This window comes from Centroberyx gerrardi, chromosome 12 (assembly GCF_048128805.1).
Source record: "Centroberyx gerrardi isolate f3 chromosome 12, fCenGer3.hap1.cur.20231027, whole genome shotgun sequence".
Lineage (NCBI taxonomy): Eukaryota > Metazoa > Chordata > Actinopteri > Beryciformes > Berycidae > Centroberyx > Centroberyx gerrardi.
Genome location: NC_136008.1, coordinates 30,868,260 through 30,890,309, shown reverse-complemented (window position 1 = coordinate 30,890,309; position 22,050 = coordinate 30,868,260). Strand labels below are relative to the sequence as shown.

Here is a 22,050-nt window from a genome sequence, read left to right as displayed (position 1 = left end):
TCGAGTTACTCGAGTTTCTCGAGGAATCGTTTCAGCCCTAGTGTAACGGTACACGTATTCGTACCGGACCGTTTCGGTACAGGACTTTAGGTACGGTGCAGATGTGTACCGAATGCAATCTTAGTGGGCTTGTTTTGCGTGCGGAACATACTTCAAATCCGAGTTCCCACGCGAACATATTAAGTGGCGGACCGGAAGTTTGTTTCGTCTCCGCCTCACATTTTGAGCGCGCTACACCGCACTACACAGACAGCACGCTTAGCCTAGCCTAGCCTAGCCTCTGGCTAGCGAACGTCATGGCCAATGCAAACGATAAGCCAGAGCTTGAAGACCCTCCCTTATCGTTAAGGTCTCCTGTTTGGGAACACTTTGGTTTCCCGGTGAAATACAACAACGGACAAAGACAAGTGGATAAGACGAAAGCTGTGTGCCAACATTGTTCAGTAGTGATCGGGTATGTTTCTGGCAACACGTCAAACTTGATAACTCATTTGAAACGGCACCACGCGAATGTGAATATCACTGCTGCAAGGAAAAAAACGAGCGTAGTGCAAACGCTGCTCCCTTCGTCATTTAAACAGCCTTTCGCTGGTAATTCAGATCGGGCCAAAGCAATAACAAATGCCATTGGTGTTTTTGGTGTGTTTTTAGCAGCGGATCTACGACCATACTCAGTTGTTGAGAACACAGGTTTTAAGCACATGTTGAAGGTGATTGAGCCCCGGTATGAAATTCCTTCTTGTCCGCATTTCAGCCAGAAAGTCATACCAGCCCTTTATGAACAAGCAAAAGCTGCTGTTGTCCACGACTTGTCCAAGGCATCTGCTGTAGCACTCAGGACTGATGGATGGACATCCAGAGCTACAGAAAGCTACTTAACAGTGACTGCCCAGCACATCACCCCTGAGTGGAACATGGTAAGCCATGTTCTGCAAACTCACCCCATTTATGAACAACACACAAGCACAAATCTGGCAGAGGGACTTATGGAGGCAGTGTTGGAGTGGAAGTTGGAGAGGCCAGGAACTACAATTCCTGTCACAACAGACAATGCTAGAAATATTGTCAAGGCAGTCAGTGAAGCTGGACTGGGCCCCCAAATTGGATGTTTTGCACACACAATTAATTTAGCATCACAGAAAGCAACAGGACTCAACCAGGTGTACAGAGTACTAGGTAGAGTCAGAAGGGTTGTGTCTTTTTTTCACCGTAGCCCAACAGCTGCACACATATTGGAGAGCAAACAGGAGATGCTTAATATACCAAAACACACCCTTATTCATGATGTCACCACCCGCTGGAACTCCAGTTATGATATGCTTGAGAGGTACCTTGAACAGCAAGCAGCTGTGTACTCAGCACTAACAGAAAAGGCCCTCAAGAAGAATAAAGACATAACCACATTGTCTGACCAGGATGTGAGAATGGCAGAGGAGGTAATTGAGGTCCTTAAACCACTAAAAACCCTCACAACACTGATGAGCACTCAAGCCACACCTTCAGTATCAATGATCCTGCCCCTCAAAACCACAGTGCTCAACTCTATGGAACCCAATGAGGAAGACAGTCCAACTGTGAGAGAAGTCAAGGCTGCCATCAGAGAAAACCTGGAGGACAGATACTCTGCTTGTCATGACTTCCTCCACAAATGCACAGCTCTTGACCCAAGGTTCAAGGCCCTTTCTCATGTGGATGATGCCTGTCGTGACAGAATCTACAACAGCCTCATCACAGAGATTGTAACCATGGAAGAACAGGTATTGTATTAATTTTCTTGTGCATAAAATGTCGTCATTGCTTAATTTGAAACACTTGCTGCTACAGTCTCAGTAGTACTCATATATTAAACTTTTGTCATTTTATTTTGCAGAGTGAGGAGGCCACAGGGACAACAGCAGTCAGTTCATCCCCAGGGAGAGGACACCCAGAGGCATCTGAATCATCTCCTCCTGTCAAGAAGTCAGCCATGGCTGAACTGTTTGGTGAGCTCTTCAAGACTCAGGTGGGAAACAAGTCTAGTTTGCAGCTGGTGAAGGAAGAGGTTACCTCATACACACTGCATTTCACTGGATTCCAACCCACTTGTATGGTGGAGGACCAATGAGCCCACGTATCCTCATATTGCCAAGTTAGCAAAGCGCTACCTTGCTGTACCTGCTACCTCTGTCCCTAGTGAGAGAGTATTTTCTACAGCTGGAGACTGCCAACAGATCTGCTCTTTCTGCGGACAATGTGGACAAGTTAATTTTTCTGACAAAAAACATGAAAGTTGAATGAAACTGAACAGGGCTACAAGCTGGAACTGTTAATGCTGCACTTTAGACAATATGGAAAAGTTCATTTCCTAACAAAAAAAAAAAGAAAATAAATCTGAGCAGGCCTACAAGCTTGAACTGTTAATGCTGCACTTTAGTCAATGTGGAAAAGTTCATTTCCTAAAAAAAGAAAAGATTATTATAGTTATTTATATTTTTTATTATATTTTATATATTTTTTTATTGTATTGTATTTTATATTTTGTTTAATTTATTTGAGAATATTTTATTTATTTGAGAACTTATTAGTAGCAGTTTGCAGCAGTATTCTATTTTTTATTCTATTTTATTTTAATATATTTTATTTTTTATTATGTTTCATTTAAAATGTTATTAAAAAAAATTATAAACTGTTGATGTTTACAAAAGTTCATAATAAACGACAAGCAATTTTATGTTTTGCATTTTTTTCCCTTACTGTACCGAAAATGAACCGAATCATGACCTCAAAACCGAGGTACGTACCGAACCGTGATTTTTGTGGACCGTTACACCCCTACTAGGATGAATAGGAAAGTATGGAAAATCCACACATTCTATCATCAGTGCAGTTGGCTGGCCCTACATTTCAAGCACTTATCAAGTCCAAATCTTAGGTTATGTAATGTTGGCTGCAAAATCAAAGCATACATGTCTCCAGAATGGGACCATTTCTGGAGATGGTGCGACTAAAATGTGTAACTAGAAGCAGACATACACACACGCGGGGCGGGATTATTTATTTTATTGTTTTTCCCTCCCACAATTTTTCTGCTTCCAGAAGAGAGCAGTGGATTGAGCAGAGAAGTGGATGAACATGAACACATTGATACACTAGAATGCAGGTTCATTGTGGTTATCGGATTAATGATTGTCTAATGCACCGTTAATAATTAGGCTAACCTACCACTAATGCTACACTGCATTGGGAATGCAGTGCCACCTCATACTGGTTCAGAAGATTCTTTGTTAACTGCGAGCACTTACACATTAATTTTAATGTAAAAATGCCCCTTCCTTGCACATTTAAAAGTGATGTTTCAGTTCAAGTCATCACTCCTACACCAGTGTGTCCATCTACTCCCCCATGGCGACATGCTGATGGCAGGGTCATAATGTGGCATACATGATATGAATCCATGGATCCATCCTGCTTGGTGTTGTGGTTATTTTGCATCCCTCTCAGTAAACATTTGGTTTAACCAACTGGGAACAAAATGGTGTGTTTTGGTGTAAATGCAGCCCTTGTAATCGCATATCGTTGTTTTTTTCAGTTGTTCATCAACAACCAATGGCAGGATGCTGTGAGTGGGAAAAGCTTCCCTACGATCAACCCAGCAACCGGTGAGGTCATCTGTCAAGTTGCTGAGGCTGATGAGGTATATACACTCTGACATATACATACTGATTTACAGTTCCATTCAAATATGCTGCAGTGTATGTGGGTGACATTGCAGTTAAACTGTGCAAAGGTGTTTGTGTGCATGTGTGTTGCTTGATGTAGCTTTGCTGTATGCTAATCAGCAAGGTAAAACACAACACAATTGCATTTCTGTTGTTTTGGGAAACCTATGTGGTGAGCTTACTACCACAATACATTGGCTTTAAAAAAAGGCCAACTCATTAAGTTAATTATGTTATGTTCCTATATTCGCAGGCGGATGTGGACAAGGCGGTGAAAGCGGCGCGCGATGCCTTCAGGCTGGGGTCACCGTGGCGACGGATGGACGCCTCTCACCGCGGCCTGCTGCTCAGCCGGCTGGCTGATGCTATTGAGAGGGATGCTGCCTACCTTGCTGTGAGACAATTAGACACATCCTAACTAGACCAGACAGCCTACAAGGCCAAACGGGGCTAGTTTTTTTTTTGTAATTTTCTGGCATACACGCACACAAATCCACATCCAAAAATAAAAGTAATATGGCGGAGTACTCACTTTTCACTACAATGGAAGTGCCTCGGCTCCAACATCCAGTCTAGATTAGGGTCTAGTGATGAAATCCTGGCTACACCACTGCCAAGGATAAAGCCGTTTCACGTTATCAGGGTGAGATCTCCCTCTGGGAATAAAATCCTTTCATCCTCTCATAAATGGAACTTCCATATTCTAATTCAGAAGACGGATGAGGTTGTTAAAATATTGTTACCCAACGCCAATTATGAAGGTAGGAGATACCATAGGAACTGTACTGCCAAATAACAGTCAGACTTGATACATCAATGTTACACTCATTTTACCCTGTAGTTACTTTACTCCTTGGTTCAATAGGGTTAATGGGTGATATTGATATTGTGTCATAGGAACTGGAGACCCTTGACAATGGGAAGCCATATGCTGTTTCCTACAGCGTGGATCTCCCCACTGTGGTTAAATGTTTCAGGTAACACACACACACACACACACACACACACACACACAGGGTTTTACAGCTATATACGTGTGACGAGGGGGAAAGGGAGTGAGAAACGAAGGACATGGTGGATCAGAGAGTTAACTTGCCAAAGAATACATTTTCCCACATCGTCTAATGCTCGTAATAATAGTAATAACTTTATTTTTAGAGCACCATTCACACATATAATGTAACTCAAAGTGCTTTATATAAAATAATTAAAACAGTTACAAGCAAAGAAAAATTTTCAAGCAAAATCAAAAACACATTCAAAAGCAAGACTGAATTTGTCTAGTAAAATGGCATCAAAAAAGAAAGACAGATAAAAAAAAATAGGTAAGTAAGATAATAATAAATAGGTAAGTAAGGATAATAATAAAAATAGAAATATTCTTTTATTGTCTGTCTGCCAGCTGTGATATTCAGCAGTTCATATAAAGGGGGTTCAGGCGACATTGGCTGTGTTTGCATCCAACTGTCAAGAGAATTTTAAGCAAAATTTTGAAATGGCACAAAAAAAAATCAGTTGTGACTTAGGTGTGTTGTTGTCAGTCGGGTTTCTGTGAGTAAATACTTCCAACACATCAAGCAGGAAAATGTGTCTTTCAAGAATTGATTAGCGTTGGCCAAGTTGTTCTTGTCAGCTGATGTTGGTCATATTTCATGAAAACAGAGAAACGACCTTGGTGATATTCTAATGTGCCAACTAATTGTGATAGAACCACAATGGAGACTTAATACAAGTTGGAAAATACACGTATGATATTCTAATGTACTAATAAACTAATGGTCATGCAACCACCATGCCAGGCCAAAGCCGGGTGGTGATGGGAGCATGTGATCATACACTGTTCGTTGTGTCTTATCTTTGTTTTTGTATTATTATTATTATTATAGTTTTTCTATGACTTGTTCTGGCTTTGTTGTTTGTCTTTGTTAAATAGTTGCCTAATCGTACTCCCTCGTACTCAAAAATATTTGATGATGGGACTTCCGGTGAGGCACGAGGCAAAATGGCAGCACGGCACTGAGCGCTGACATAAAACCCTCCTTTTTCGCGTTCATTGGGGCTCATAGACAGTATTAACACAAGTTTGATTCGGAGAAAGATTTAACTAAAGACATGGCCTCAAAAAAAGATCCAAGCTTGACTAAGAAACAAGATTTCAGCAGACGACACCAAGCTAGCGATTTACCCGAGGAAATAGCTATGCTAATCAAGCAAACAATGGCAACAGAGATGGAATCTCTGCAAGAAATGGTAGCCATCATGCTAAAGGATTCGCTTGAAAAACCTCTCGACCCCATAGAGAAGCATATGGCAGAGAATGGCAACATCCTCCGGTCATTAAAAGAACAATCAGACGATCATGCTAAAAAATTCGACACGGTCTTCTTCAACAAGATAGACAGCATTCAGGTTAACTTACGCAAGAACGAGAAAGATACTAGCTCCTGTCTCGCGGAGGTGACTAAGTTACGGAAGAAGCTTAATGATTTGGAGGATAGATCCAGGAGAAACAACGTGCGGCTGGTCAACTTACCGACAGGCGCTGAGGGTGACGATCCGAGAGGTTATCTTCAGAAGATGTTGCCTAAGTGGATCCCATCGCTCAAGAGCTCCCACAGCACTCCGGTGGATATCAATAGAGCACATTGGATTTTTTCTAACAACACTTCGAGACCACGGACCATGGTTTTCAGACTTCTAAGCTATACCGACCGACAGTCTATCCTTGAGGGCGCGAGGAAAGCCAAGCCTACTCTCCCTGACGGCACCCAGCTGCAGTTCTTCGCCGACTACAGCCCCGGGACGACGCAGGAACGGCAGGAATACAAGGGGATCCGCGCTAAGCTTCGACAGAAGGGGATCGACTCGTTTCTTATATATCCGGCAATTTCGAAAGTGAATCACAAGGGCATGAGGATGTCGTTTAACTCGGCAGAGGAGGCGAAAGAAGCCCTGAAATCATCGGTGCTGGAAGGTATGGAAGAAGACCCTGGGCAAAGAGCATAAGTTCTATAGGAGGAGATGGAACTGCATTAAGAACTTTGACCAGCCTGTATTCGCAATCTAACAGACACGGGCAAGTTAACATCCTATGGGTGATGTTTTGTTTATTCTCTCATTGGAAAATCGTTTGATGCACCTTTCTACTTAGTTAAATAAGGGGCCAATTTATTTTTGAGCATTGCAGGCTAGAGTTCTAATGCAATGGCTCAGTTAACTTGTTAGTACAAGAATAACACGGTAATGAGATATAAGTCCGTCCAGAATATATCTTTTATTTCTAAGGTGATATTCAACACACCCAAATGTTATACTTTATCACGAATGAAGCTGGAAAAACAGTAGCTTGTTTTGAATAACTTTAATAGTACATGTTCATTTCGGCTTATGCCTCCAGTAAACTTGTTTACATTCCTGGGCGCGAGATATGACGTCATTGACGTCGTCGTTAAGCGAGAGACTGACTAGCCTATGTGTTATACTATTTTTGAGATGGAAATGGTCTTAATTATATAGATTAATGGGTTTGACCCGGGCCCTGTTCCATAAAGCGAGTTTACCAAATAAGCCAGGCTTCTTTCGGTTAGTCTGACTCATTTGCAGTTGATTCGGTTCCATAAAACAAGTTCAACATAGTTCAAGCTCAGTTACTATGGCAACTTATGCTGGGAAACTAACCTGGTCCGGGGCAGGCTAACTGTCAGGCTAAGCCTGAGTTGTTGCTTAACCAGAGTTCCTGTAACACTGACCCCACGGGAAAGCCATGATTTTACCACTGACTTTCGGGCATATTATTTTACTGTATTAACCACTACCAGTCGAAAAATTAAAGTTCATAGAAAATCAACTTAAATAAATAATAAATAATAAATTAAATAAATTATACAATGATAAGATATAGACCTACGTGTTTAATTATATGGTGATATCAAACGTTTAGGCTTATGTTACATAAAATATGTCTCAATCTAAATTACCCCAATAGAATGACAATAGCTACATAAATAGTTAACAGTACAATTGCAAAAAATTATATTGACCAGAAATGTAGTATCTAAATCCATATGCCTCTATCCTCTATTTTTATTTTCCTCTATATTTAGGAAACCATGTCTAAAAATGTATTGGTTAATGTATTGGTTAATACATTTAAAACAATGTCAAAAAGTAAACGTAGATGTGTTTAGTGGGTGTATGGTTTTTCAATCAATACAGTAAAGGTCTATAAATAAGGACCTCAACCCATGTGTCGTTCTCTATCAGTCATGGCGTGTCCTTTCATTGATGAGTACTAGGTGGCATGTTCCCTCAATGACTGGCCTCCCTCTGTTCAGCTCCAAGGCCAGCTCCTCTGCAGGAGTTAAGTGGTGCCCCTCCCCCCCACCCCCGGTGCCAGCAACATCACTCTTCTTTTTTGCAGCTGCAATTAATAAGCATCATGAGATTGGACAGTTCTAGCATCAAGCTGATTATGCTGAAGTGCTCATATAGACTATAGGCATACTTACCATTCTGAACAATATTTTTATATTTAGTTTTCACCTGCTGCCACGTTCTTTTCTCCCCACTCAAGTTGTTGCTGTTTAAAAGTGCCCCCCCCCCCCCGCCACATTAAAAAAAGTTTCATTTGTTGAAATCATTCATCAAATATACATAATATATACGTATATACAGGGGTTAAAGTAGGATGGGGGGGGGGTATAATTGGTATGGGAGTCAGAAAAAAATAGTAATTTAAAACAAATTTCCTGCATCACCTAACCTCTTGGATTAAGTCAAGAAACAGCAACCCTGTATAATGTTAACCAAAAATGTAAAATTATGTTATATTACTAGATTTCAGCATTGAGGTGCTTACATTCATGATTTTGCATAAGCATACTAACCTAAAAACCTATTACTGGGAATCGCGAGAAAGTTTCAGAGCGACAGACACAAGCTGTGTCCCATTTCCGGGGCTGCCTCCTTCGAAGCCCGCGTTTCGAGGCCGAATACGTCATACTGGGTCATGAAGGCTGTCCCATTCCAAAGGCTCCTGCAAATGCGGCCGAGAAATGCAGCCTTCTTTTGGCCGAATTTGGAGGACAGAACCAGTGTATCCTTTGCGGCCCACGGTATCCCAAAATCCATTGCGCGCCGGTCGCTTGTTCATATTTTTTCTGTGAAAATGGCATCTGGCCCGGCAGGATCGTCCTCGGAGGAATTCACTTTTAAATGTGAGTATTGGTTTCGCTTTCTAACAATTTTAGTTTAAAACTTGCTGCTAAATCTTTAGCTAAGTGTGTAATATTAAAGTAAGTAGTATGTTTTCACAGGCGCCTTAAGTTTCCGTTAGTTAACGTTACATGACTAGCTTACTAACGTTACCAGCCCAGCTAACCATCCAGCTACGTTAGGTAACGTAGCTAACCTAAGTTACTCTTGTTCGCTGTCAGAGGTCCAGTCTCCGTGCTTGTTATCGGCTGGTCCTCTTACAATGTCGAAAATGTCACCTGCTTAAATATTTGCTTCTGTGTTTAGGGAGCAAAGAACAAACAGGCCGTTTCATCCGTCTCAGGGCGGAGAATGACAGCCTCTTCACGGGGGCCAAAAACTCTGCCAGCTACGGCTGGAGGTAACGTTAGGGCAGTACTAATGTAGTTAACGGCAATTGTCTTGGGTAGATGCTTCTATACAATATTGATACCTCGCAACAAATGAAACTTTATAAATATAGGCTACAGTGTGGAATAATCAGCCAGTAATAATGAGTTACCTATACAAAGCACATGATAATTAAGATAGCCAGTAGATGGGGCATAAACCTTTTATTGTTTTTTTTACTTGTTTTCTCTCTGTGTGCTATAGGGTCATCCTGGAGAAAATGGGTCTGCAAGGGAAGGTGACTCCCTTGCAGGCCAAGAAGAAGTGGGACAATCTTAAAAAGAAATATAAAGTATGTAGCCTAGACTGATTCTAAGAAATGGTCAGTTGATGATGCTTAGAAAGTATGTAAGTATGTCAGTAGGTCTGTGTGTTGTAATAGGTGGAGGTGCAGGTACAACCTCAAATCTACTTTAGGAATAGACTAGTAGATTTGTCATGCCTGTGTGACATTAGACAAGTATGATGCATTCCCGCTTCCAAACAGAAAGACTGTGATTTGGGGTCCTGGGTACTGCCAATAAGGTGTATTTGCTTGTGAAGGTATTTAGCCTAGTTTTAGTCTATTCATTTAGTTCAACCCCAAAAATCATCAGTCTTTCAGTAGAGAATGTATCACAACCTCAGTTCATAAAGTAAGTCCAAAAAAGAGAATGACATGGGATTATAACGAGCTGTACAATTAATCGGAACACATACCAACTGGAAAACTTATTTTGCCAAAATTTGTAGTGCCTAAAAAAATAAAAATGGTTGTTAAACTAAAACACCATTTTCTCATTTTGCAGATTGTATAGTAACTTGAAAGCAATAATAATTGTTACAATCATGGAAGTTAATAAAGACATTATTGTAAATGTGCCTTGAAGTTGTGACATTGTTTGTTTTTGACTGTCATGTTATTAAGATTATCCTCTATTTTAGGATTGCAAGTATCCAGGGTCAGGAGAGGGAATCAGCGGTGGAAAACCCACTGCTGCTACTTGGCCCTGGTTTGTCCCCATGGATGAGGTGCTGGGACAGAGGCACTCCATTTCCCCCCCTGTTCTCATTGCCTCTATCCAAGAGGACAAACCAGGGCCAAGTGCAGCAGTGGAGGAGCAGGAGGAGGAAGGAGAGGCAGGAGCATCTGAGCCAGGGCCACCAAAGCGAGCTAGGAGGGCAGACGACGAGTTGCTGGAGCTCATTAGGGAAGATATGAAGTTCCAGAGGGAGGCAGAGGAAAAGCGTGCAGAGGAGAGTAGGGCGAGAGCAGATCGCTTGTTTTCCATTTTGGAAAAATTAATTTAAAAAAAATGAACAAAAAAACAAAAAGTATGAATTCTGTTGTTAAATAAATATTTTATTTAAAATAAATTGTTTATTTTATTTACACAGCACAACATGCAATTGATGCAAATTGGAATGTCAAAAGGCACAGTGAACATAAAACTAAGGCCATATGTATAGATTGGCAAATAGGAATAATGAACGTTGAACTAAGGCCATATGTATAGATTGGTAAATAGGAATAATGAACGTTGAACTAAGGCCATATGTATAGATTGGTAAATAGCAATAATGAACGTTGAACTAAGGCCATATGTATAGATTGGTAAATAGGAATAATGAACCTTGAACTAAGGCCATATGTATAGATTGGTAAATAGGAATAATGAACGTTGAACTAAGGCCATATGTATAGATTGGCAAATAGGAATAATGAACGTTGAACTAAGGCCATATGTATAGATTGGCAAATAGGAATAATGAACGTTGAACTAAGGCCATATGTATAGATTGGTAAATAGGAATAATGAACGTTGAACTAAGGCCATATGTATAGATTGGCAAATAGGAACAGTGAACTAATAAAAATGTGTAATAAAAACACTGAACAATTAACAAACTGGTAACAAAATGGCCTGGAAAGAACTGATTTTAGAACTGGCAACAAAATGGCCTGGAAAGAACTGATTTTAGAACTGGCAACAAAATGGCCTGGAAAGAACTGATTCTAGAAATGTTTCAAAAAATGAACAACACAAAATTTTTCCGTGGTCAGCTGAGCAGGGAGCCTGCTGGTGCTGCTTGACTAATAACCAGCGGCGGCGACATGGATGGGCTGCCACAACAGTTTCCCTGGTGTTTCTCCCTCTGTCAGCGGGACATCATTTGGGGTGGTCTCCAGAAGAGTTTGGGATGCCTCTGGGCTGTCCACCGCATCGTCCAAGGAGTGAGATGGGTTTGCAGGGCTGGCATGCTGCAATCGACGGCTGCCATGTCTCCAAGATGTTTCTGAAAGGGACAAGAATAAGAGACGACACTCAGTGCTATACAAAATACAACCTTAACTGCCATGTAAGAATATGTCATATATTGTGCTGCTGTTCAGCTTTATAGTCCTTCAAATACACAAACAAACAAACAGTGACCTCATGACCCTCCCTAAATTACCAAGCTTCCTTAAAATACTGCATCTCAGAAAGTGATATGATTATCTCCACCAATCATATTGTAGTCAAAATGAGGTCTAGGTGTTAAACAGGGGAATCAGGGCAGGGATGTCTGTCCCAATTGGCAAAATACAGTTACTACTCAATTGGTAGAATACAATTACTACAAGGCTTTGTAAGTAAATCATTGGTGTACAGGGCAAAGTAGGAATAACAACTGAGTTCTGCTAATTTAGATAAGACATAGCTGTGCATCCCCGCCCTGATTCCCCTGTTGGACACCTAGACCTCATTGTGACTGGAATTGTGATGGGTGGAGATAATCATATATCACACTCTGAGATAGTGTTTTCAGGAAGCTTAGTGATTTAAAAGGGGATCATGAGGTCACTGGAGGATGGAATATAACAGTGCTTTAACTTGCCTACTGAAAATAATTATGGTCAGGGGGCACCTCCTCCAGGGTGGACACCTCCGCACACAGCTGGTTGCGCCAGGGAGCACCACTTGCTGCCTCCAACTCCTCACTCTCATCCTCATCCATGTCCTCCTCAGGCTCATCCTCTGGTGCCATGACATCGCCAGCCCCGAGGCAGATGTTATGGAGGACGGCACATGCTGTTATCACCTGAAACAAATTGTTAGACAACAAAAAGATACACTACTGTTAGATTTGTTTATCTAGACAGATTTATTCATGTAATTATAGAAAAAAAAACCCATCATGGAGTAATTACTTACCTGAGGTACAAAGGTGGGCTTGACCTCCAGCGATTGCAGGAAGATGGCCCGGAACCTGGTCTTCATCATTCCAAAGGCACGTTCTATAATAGAACGTGCCCTGGAGTGGTGTGAATTAAAGCGCTGGGCTGCCACACCTTGTACAGGCCTCTTGTAGGGGGTGATGAGGGGGAGTGGGTGTTGGAGGCAAGGGTACCCCCCATCTGCAAGGAGGAAGTTCCCTGGAGGAGGATAGACAGCCCTCTGGTACAGTGGGCTGTGGCGGAGCACCCTGGAGTCATGAACTGACCCAGGCCAGCCCACATAGGTGTCGATGAAGCGGCCCCGATGGTCACACACAGCTTGGAGGATGATTGAGGGAAACAGTTTCCTGTTTCTGTAGCACTGACCATCGGGGCCGCCCGGTGGCTTGATACGGACATGGTAGCCGTCGATTGCTCCCACAGCCCTCCGGAATGCCTGGTGTCTTGCCAGCCCTGCAAACCCATGAGACACAGCTTCAAGGTCTTCCGGAGTCTGCGAGAAGTGGATGACCCTGTGCCTGATCGCCACCACCTCTTCTGTCACTCTGTGGACGATGCGGTGGACAGTGGAACGGGGCATCCCAAACACTCTGGAGACCACCCGATATGATGACCCACTTGACAGCCAGAAAAGGAACACCAAGGTTTCAATTGTGGCACCCCATCCATGACGCCGATCTTGGCTGAGCAGGTCAATCAGGACTGCCAGGGCCTCCTGACTCAGCCGGAAATCCGGACGGGTGTCGTGGTTTTCAAAAAACCTCTCCAGCACAGGCACTGACAGGTTTATCCTACAGTACTGGGGTCTCTGCATTGGAAGAAAAGTATCAAAGTTATCAAATAAATCATGTTAAATTGTGGAGAGTTCATATAAAATTAGTGTTACCCATCTTGACAGTTGTGTCAATGACTAGAATGTATGTACATTCTAGTCATTAATCAAATAGTCTACAGTAGTAGTCCTATTGAATAACAGAACAGCAGCCCAAATACTGGTTGTCACAATCATAATCAAGTCTGTGTCACCACATCAAATACATATATATATATATATATATATATATATATATATATATATATAATGTCTGTCTCCAATATATAGATATATACAGTATATACTGTATACATATACAGTATACTGTATATACACAATATTAAAATCATCTTTTATGTCTGTGTCATCACATCAAATATACAGTATATGTACAGACACATATTTGATGACAGACATAAAAGACTACCTCAGTGATTTTCTGATTGCGACAACCAGTATTTGGGCTACTGTGCTATTGTTCAATAGGTCTACTACTGTATTTGATTAATGACTAGAATTATTACTTGAATGTTACTAAACCATGACTAGAACTAAACTAAAACATTTTCTAGTGTAACATTACATTGTTGCCTAGGTTTAGTGGAAACTGCCACACAGCAGCTAGCTAAAAGTTAGCTGTTATGCATAAAGCTTTAAATAACACTTGATTTATCTGGCCTCCTTACCTGACCACGATCTCCTGCAGAGCTCATCCTCAGGTACACCAAGCGATGGCGAGCCTGGCGGTTCTCAGCCAGTCTCTCCATTTCCTCCACTATCAGGTAAATTAAATAAATAACCAAAACACTCGTGAGGTCGCTCAACTCCATTTTTCCGCGCTTTTGTTTGTTGCTTTTGACCGGTATTTACTGCTGTTTATCGTCTGGAGCGTAGGGGCGGGAACTCGCTATGACGTAGAAGGGAATCCTCTGTAGACCGTCCCATTTTGGGCAGTTGGCGCAGGTCCAGCCTAGCCTTCGCTCCTCCGTAGGCCACACCTACGTGGACCGCGTCCTTCGAAGGAGGCGGCCCCAGAAATGGGACATAGCTACAGAGCGTTCCCGTAACCATAGCAACTCACTCTCACTCCTGCCTGCGTGCGCACCGCGAGAGGAGAGAGAGACATGTATACATTTGCAGCCTTGAGGTTTAATATCTATGTATTCTTGTATAAGATATTTTAATAACCTACAGGTTTTCTGTTCTTACTAACTGTTTGAATGCATTGTGCCCAAGATTTAATTTGGTTGTATCAAAATATTTTATTACATTTTAACTTAGTTGCTACTTACGCATTCAATTGATCAGCAATTTCTTGCCAGGCTTTCTCTCTTGTTTTGTTTATGGCAGCTGTATTACCTTTTTTGGTTATTATATGTTTCATTTCTTCATATATTTCTACTAATAAGCGCCGCTCAGTGGCCGTGAACATCTCCGCTCTCTCTTTACCGTTGCTTTTTGCCATGGTGTATCGATTTGATCCATGATCGACCTCTCGGGCTGCTTAAGAATGGCGTGCACACGCAATTATCTTGACTACTTGAACCTGTCTTGAATTAGTCTGATTGTGTGAACTTGAATTGAGCTTTATGGAACCGCTTTAGCCCCGACTGATTTGTTAGGTTCATTCAAGTCAGGTTTTGGATTTTAATCCCCACTTTTCTTAGCGCGCTTTATGGAACGGGGCCCAGGTGTTGTTTGTTTGTTTGTTTGTTTGTTTTTGTTTTTTTGATATGACTGTCTATGGGAACCGCTTTGCCTTTCTAATTTTTTGATGCTAGAGGGGGGGCAGTCAGTGTTTAGTGTTTGACATTGCTAAGTGACACTACGATGTTACAAGGTAAGGGGTTGAATGGGAGGGGGGATGGGGGGGGTTGTAACTCAGGGCTCCACCACCAACTCACAACAACAGATCCAGGGGAATATTAGCAACACAGATAAATTGGAAAGTTTCAATATTGTATCATTTAATGTTAGAGGAGTAAACTCTCCCTACAAGCGTTAAAAGGTTTTAGATTTCTTACGCAGAAAGAAGATAGATATTGCGCTATTGCAGGAAACACATCTTAAACCTAGTGACATTTCCAGGGTTCAAAGCCGTTTTTATAAACCTGTTGTGGCATCAGCCGATGGTACTTGTACAAAAGGAGTTATGATATTAATGAGACGTAGCATAAATGTATCAATTGAAAAGATTGGCTCCGACAATGAAGGACGTCTGGCTTTTTGCTGTACATCCACTCAGGGCAAAAAAGTTGCATTCGTTAGCCTATATGCCCCAACTATATTCGAGGCCGAATTTTTTCCCTCAATTACTTCACAATTATTGAAGCTAAGTGACTACCAACTATATGTTGGTTCAGATATGAATGCTTTTGTAAACAATAACCTCGATAAATCTTCTTCAACTCTAGCAAGCTCTCAAGAATCTGCGTCCAAAGCACTTAATCCCTTTATAACGGACTTAAACTTAACTGATGTGTGGAGGGTGCATAATCCATCTGCTAAAGACTATACCTTCTTCTCCACAAGACATAAAACTTTCTCTCGAATAGATTACATTCTTATATCCTCTGGTTTGCTGCCTTCGGTACACTCAATAGAATTTTTGCCCAGACATCTATCTGATCACAACCCAGTCATATCTACTTTTAATTATGGGAATATCAAAAATAAGGCTTCTAGATGGAGGTTTAACTCCACCCTTCTAAAAAACGACGAATTTCTAATACAATTGAGAACAAAACTGATGGAATTTATAACTTTAAACAAAAATAGTGTCGCAGATATGACAGTAGTTTGGGCCTCCATCAAGGGTTTCATACGAAATAACGCCATATGGTTCAGTTCCCACCTACATAAAAGCCGTCTTCAAAAGATTTCCACCCTAGAAGAACAATGTAATGTTTTGGAGAATGATCTTAAAAGGAGATACACCATAACAAAAGAAAATGAGCTCAAAACAAAACAAGCAGAATTGAATGATTTACTAAGACGCAGGGCAGAATATATGATCCATATAACCAAACATAAATATTATGCAGAAGGCAGCAGACCGAGCCATCTTTTGGCACTAACTCTCAAGCAACAAGAAGCTAAAAGGTCCATACCAGCGATCAGATGTGCTAAACGTGGAGTAGTATCTTCAACAGAGGAAATAAACGAGACGTTCAAGAATTACTTTAAAGAACTGTATACAAGTGGCTCAGTTCCTTCTGATGATGATGATGACTTTACCAATTTTTTTGGTGGATTGAACCTCCCAAGTTGTCATTAGAGGACACCAAAACTCTAGACTCTCCTATTACACTGGATGAGCTACTTAAAGCAGTCAAAGCTGCAAACAAGGGCCGTACGCCAGGTATAGATGGCATACCAGTGGAACTCTACCTAGCACTTTGGGATATTCTTGGACCAGTATGGTTAGAAACACTAAACTATGCTATTGAAAATGGCATTTTCCATAGAGATCTAAATACAGTCCTGACCACTGTTATACCCAAACCCGGTAAGGACCCCTTGGAATGTGCTAATCATCGTCCAATCTCATTGATAAATGCCGACCTCAAGATGTTTTCCAAAGTCTTAGCCAGTAGACTTGAGACAGTGGTTGAGAAAATAATTAGAAGAAAGAAAAGCCAGCACTCTTAATGTCCTTTTGTCATATATTTGAATGGGCAGCTATAGAGCACAAACGACAGACGCGATTCAGCAATAAGCCATCATCAGCATTATCCGTTAACGCTGATGATGGCTTATTGCTGAATCGCGTCTGTCGTTTGTGCTCTATAGCTGCCCATTCAAATATATGACAAAAGGACATTAAGAGTGCTGGCTTTTCTTTCTTAATGTATTAATCTTTGGCCGTGCACCTAAGGAGGATTTTCTTGATCGAGTTGTGCTTGCATTTGGTGGAGTTTGGACATTGAGAAAATAATTAGCCCAGATCAAACGGGCTTTATTAAGGGACGTCTCGCCTCTGATAATATTCGTCGGCTCCTACACATACTGAGTGCAACACATAAAATCCCACCTGCCTGTGGCCTGCTATTTCTGGATGCTGAAAAGGCGTTCGATCGTCTTGAATGGCCATATCTTTGGAGGGTTCCAAAAGAATGGAGATAAATTTATCAATATGATTCAAATACTGTATGTTAATCCTTCAGCCTGGGTATGTGTGGGAGGAGGCTTCTCAAATTTATTTGACATAAAACGGGGCACACGGCAAGGGGACCCTCTGTCTCCTTTAATCTTTAATATATCCATCGAACCGCTTGCACAACTAATTAAAAACTGTCTTTAGATTTCCCCTACTACAATAGGGGCACCATCACACTCAATATCACTCTATCCGGACAACACATTAGTTTATATGGTAGATGTTCAACAAACTCTCCCCTTTGTTTTAAAAACACTGGAGCACTTTGGATATCTTTCAGGATACAAGGTTAATCTGTCAAAATCAGCATTGATGCTGATTAATACAGACAAAAGTAAGGTGTCCCTCCCTCCCCAGATTAATGTTACAAATGAGGTCCTTTACTTGGGTATTAGAGTTAGTACTTCTCTATCATCTATAGCTAAAACAAATTACTCTTTAATTTTGAAAAAAATAGAAGAAGATATTAAAAGATGGAGACACCTCCCAGCATCAGTCCCAGCCCGTTTATAGGTCATCAAAATGAACATCTTACCCCGCATTAATTTTATCAGCTCAATGATCCCACTTGCACCTCCAACAGGATATTAGCAAAAACTGGACTCCTTACTACGATGCTATGTTTGGAATGGTAAACGACATAAAGTGGTCAGCTCTTCAATTCACAAAGTCAGATGGGGGATGGGCATGTCCAAATTTTAAACTATATCACTGGGCATTTGTATTAAGAAGTCTCAACTATTGGATGGAGGAAGATAAAGTTTCATCTTGGAAAAATATGGAACAAGAGTTAATAGCACCAATAAGATTGAAGGATTTTTTCCTTATAGGTATGTCTACCAAAAAATGTGGTTTATATTATGGTCCAATTTTAACTCATATGCTACAAGTGTTTAGAGCAGCAGAAAAATTCCTAAAGTTAAAAGCGTATGGTGCAGGTCATCTCCGATATGGAACAATAGTCACCTTCTATCTGGGGGGAAACCATTCACTTACAAAACTTGGGAGGATAAAGGTATTAAAACTCTTCAAGATATTAATGGGGCAAATAATATCCTTAACTTTCAAGAACTTGTCTCTCAATACAATATTGATTAACACTCTCTTTTCTTCTACTTCAGAGTAAGGTCAGCCTGTAAAGCCTACGGGGTTCCCTGGGGGTCAGATTTAAAAGACCATCCTATTTTAAGTTGGATACAGAGTGCTCCAAAACGGATAGTGTCATATATCTATGATAATTTAAACTCCCAGAAATATATGCCTACATCAGGAATGAAAGCATGGGATAGGGATATATCTGAATTGGGACAAGACTTAGACTGGGATGCAATTTGGGATAATGTTACTGGTGCTTCGAAAAACCCAAATCATCAGTATATTGTTACGCCCGGCCTAGGGGAAAACCGGGCATAGCACAAAAGTGACTCCCCTCTTTCCCCACTCCCAAGGATGACCAGTGCCACAACAGGTGCAGTCCAAACAGAATTGATTTATTTAACAATTCTTCAGTATGGCAGCCAAAGCGTCGGGGGGAGCGCAGCCAAAATAACAAACATAACGATCTATAATGAAAGATAACTAACTTACCTAACTTAAGCAAAAGAAAACAAAAGTACAAGCAGCTTACCTGCCTCCCTAACATAAACAGGAGAAAAGAAAAAAAAGAAAAAGGCTTCTCACCCCTACGACTACCGGGACTGCTCTTTCAGAAGTTATTTACATAATTACAACAAAATCAATCTACAACACTAGGTCAATACAGCATTCATGTGGCAAAACACAGCACGGTCTGGTTGGGAGCCAGGAAGGAGAAGGAGTGAGCCGGCATCGGACAGACGCCCTTTTTAAAGTAGGCGCCATCAGTCTCCCGTCCAATCACCAGCCGCCACCTGCAACTCAACATACCGGGGAGAACACACAAACGGGGTGAACACCACCACCTTCAGGCAGGGAGGGAGAAACAACACAAATACACACTCAAATACAAATTATGACCCAGGGTCATAACAATATATATTTGAAATTTTGTCATAGAGCATATCTAACGCAGAGAATTAGACATCGAATGGGATTGGTACCTGACCCATATTGCTCATTTTGCTCCCAGGGAACCGTTGGCTCTTTTCTACATGTTGTATGGGAGTGTCCAGGGGTTTTTGATTTTTGGGGGAAGGTTGTTAGTACCCTTGCAGAACTAACGGGGGTACAATTGCCAATGGACCCTGCTGTACATCTTCTAAATGATGATTCCCACCTTTCCCTTACGGAAAAAACACGCAAAGTCTGGCTGGCAGGCCTGACTGCAGCTAAGAAGATTGTAGTCCAGCGCTGGAAACCTCCTCATGATATTTCAAGTACTCACTGGCTTCGTAGCTTTTTGGACATTTCTTACCTGGAACTATCATCAGCAAGAGTCAATGATGCACGACCAAACACAATTTTAATGTGGACAAATTTGATATCTAACTTAAAAGATCTCCTGGCTAAATAAGGATGCTATGTCTGTGTGGTATTATTATCCTGTTGGTTGGTGGAGGGGAGGGGCGTGGAGAGAGCGGTGGGGGATAGGGATGGTTGGGTTAAACAATCAAAATGTAACCTGTTATATTGTTATATTGTTGTATTGTCTGTAACTTGACGGTGTTACAATAAAAAATAAATGATAAAAAAAAAATATTTGATGACAAAAAACCTCACCAATGAGACTTATACATGTTAGAAACAACATGTATCCTATTCTAATGAACCAACTAATGGTCATACAACCACATTGAGTAGATTTTATTGAATTTTGCTGTTTCCATGTATTTTTTGTAATCTAATACATCATAATTTACAAAAAATGGATATGTATGGAACACAGCTATTGTTATGAAAATGTCTGTGTGTGTGTAGGTACTACGCAGGCTGGGCTGACAAATGGGAGGGAAAGACCATTCCCATCGATGGAGATTATTTCTGCTACACCAGACATGAGCCCATTGGAGTCTGTGGACAGATTATACCGGTAAGGAGGGGATTTGGACAGATCGCACTAGTGTGGGTGTGTAGAATAGATGTTGGTCTTTATCTCGGAGCAGAAAGCTCATTTAAAGGCACTTGGTCATGTGGACAATGGCAAGGATGGAGTAGGGCTCAGATTTGTCTTAAAAAGTGCATTTTGTGTATTTTCCTGTTCACAAAATGCCACCCAACTTGAATAATCGTCGAACAGTTCTACAAATAATTGCTGCCCAACTCGAATAAATTACAAGTTGGAAGTTTATTTTTCCAAAGTTATATATTACTATAAAAAAATGCATTTTAAGTGCTTCATGTGCTTATTTTTTTGTTGTTGTTTTTTTGCATTTATTTACAGGTTGTCGAATCTGCATTTACAAATCACCTGACGAGTGGATTTAGTTGCATTTGTTTTCAGATTTTTCAGACGATCCTGGCAGAGATTCAGTCTTCTGATCCACAAATGTGTGTTGCATTTGCGTGCTGGTGGGCAGGGCCGACATCCGGCACTTCCAAGTCAGCTGTTCAGGGTGTTCATGGGAAATTTCCAAGTAGACCTCAACTTTATGCAAATGTGGAACAGCCAACATGACGTACTGCCTCTGGAAACCCGGCCGCTTGCATAGAAAATGAATGGGAAGCGTGGAAATCTGTGAACCTGTGAAAACATACCATTGGAGAGGGAGCTCAGAGCGGCTAACAGACCGCTAATGTCTCTCTCTCAGGCAGAGAGGAGTCAGAGAGCAGGCAAGCATCAGAGCAGGACGCCACCTGGGCAGAGACAGACGTCGGGCAGCAGGACGCCTTCCCACCAGCACATGAACGCAACACACATTTGTGGATTGGAGGACTGAATTTCTGAAAAATACCAAAACAAATGCAACCAAATCCACACGTCGGGTGATTTGTAAATGCAGATTTGGCAACCTGCAAATAAACTGAAAAAAAACTTTGGGAAAAATAAACTTCCAACTTGGAAATATGTGCGAAATTGTTTCACATTTATTCAAGCCATTCCTGTCATCCACCTGCTGCTGGCAGGTTCCTGTGGTCTTTCAAATAAAAGTTGTGGAAAACTTGGAACCTTTGAATGGCTGTAATCAACTTCTCACACATCAGTAGGGAAACAAGGAAGCATAGAAATGTGACTGTTGACGGCTGGTGACTGCGAAATGTTCAGCCATGACCAACTTTTCTCAGCTGACAAGCATGTTGACCGTCAACACATCAGCCGAGTTTCCTTGGTCGCTCAGCTTAATAGTGTGAACGCACAGTTGGCAGGTGAATTAACACAAAAAGGCAAAGTACTGACCTATGCGGTGCAGCTCCTTTTGTCATATGCTTAAGAACATTTCAACTCGGCTGGTTTTCGCTGCTTGATGCAGAATGGGTAGGCGAACTCCATCCACCGCCTGACTGGGACACGTTAAATGAGTGCACACACAGAGAAGAAAAAAGGAATGGTTGAGAGGAGGGAGGGAGAACCATGGGTCATTGTAAGGCCATGTATTCTAAAGCAGAGTGTCTTGGAAAACTA

General features: G+C 41.4%; 2 protein-coding genes across 2 annotated transcripts in view; both read left to right on the top strand.

Moving 5' to 3' along the window:
- LOC139924539 (aldehyde dehydrogenase, mitochondrial-like) overlaps positions 1–22,050 on the top strand; it is a 34,086-nt gene that overhangs the window by 2,865 nt on the left and 9,171 nt on the right. Inside the window, exons 2-5 of the mRNA XM_078287091.1 lie at positions 3,569–3,673; positions 3,952–4,092; positions 4,596–4,675; positions 20,409–20,520. Coding sequence (XP_078143217.1) covers positions 3,569–3,673; positions 3,952–4,092; positions 4,596–4,675; positions 20,409–20,520 — 438 coding nt within the window. The remainder of the gene's footprint in view (positions 1–3,568; positions 3,674–3,951; positions 4,093–4,595; positions 4,676–20,408; positions 20,521–22,050) is intronic.
- On the top strand, positions 1,222–2,315 carry LOC144541957 (E3 SUMO-protein ligase ZBED1-like). Its single transcript, XM_078287429.1, has 2 exons — positions 1,222–1,757; positions 1,871–2,315. The coding sequence occupies exons 1-2, from the start codon at positions 1,251–1,253 to the stop codon at positions 2,102–2,104; spliced, it is 741 nt and encodes a 246-aa protein (XP_078143555.1). The 5' UTR covers positions 1,222–1,250; the 3' UTR covers positions 2,105–2,315.

Excerpts from the sequence above, each read along its gene's own strand:
- LOC144541957 (XM_078287429.1), top strand. The coding sequence starts at position 1,251 with ATGCTTAATATACCAAAACACACCCTTATTCATGATGTCACCACCCGC. Across the intron at positions 1,758-1,870 it reads TTGTAACCATGGAAGAACAG|AGTGAGGAGGCCACAGGGAC; the intron begins GTATTGTATTAA and ends TTTATTTTGCAG.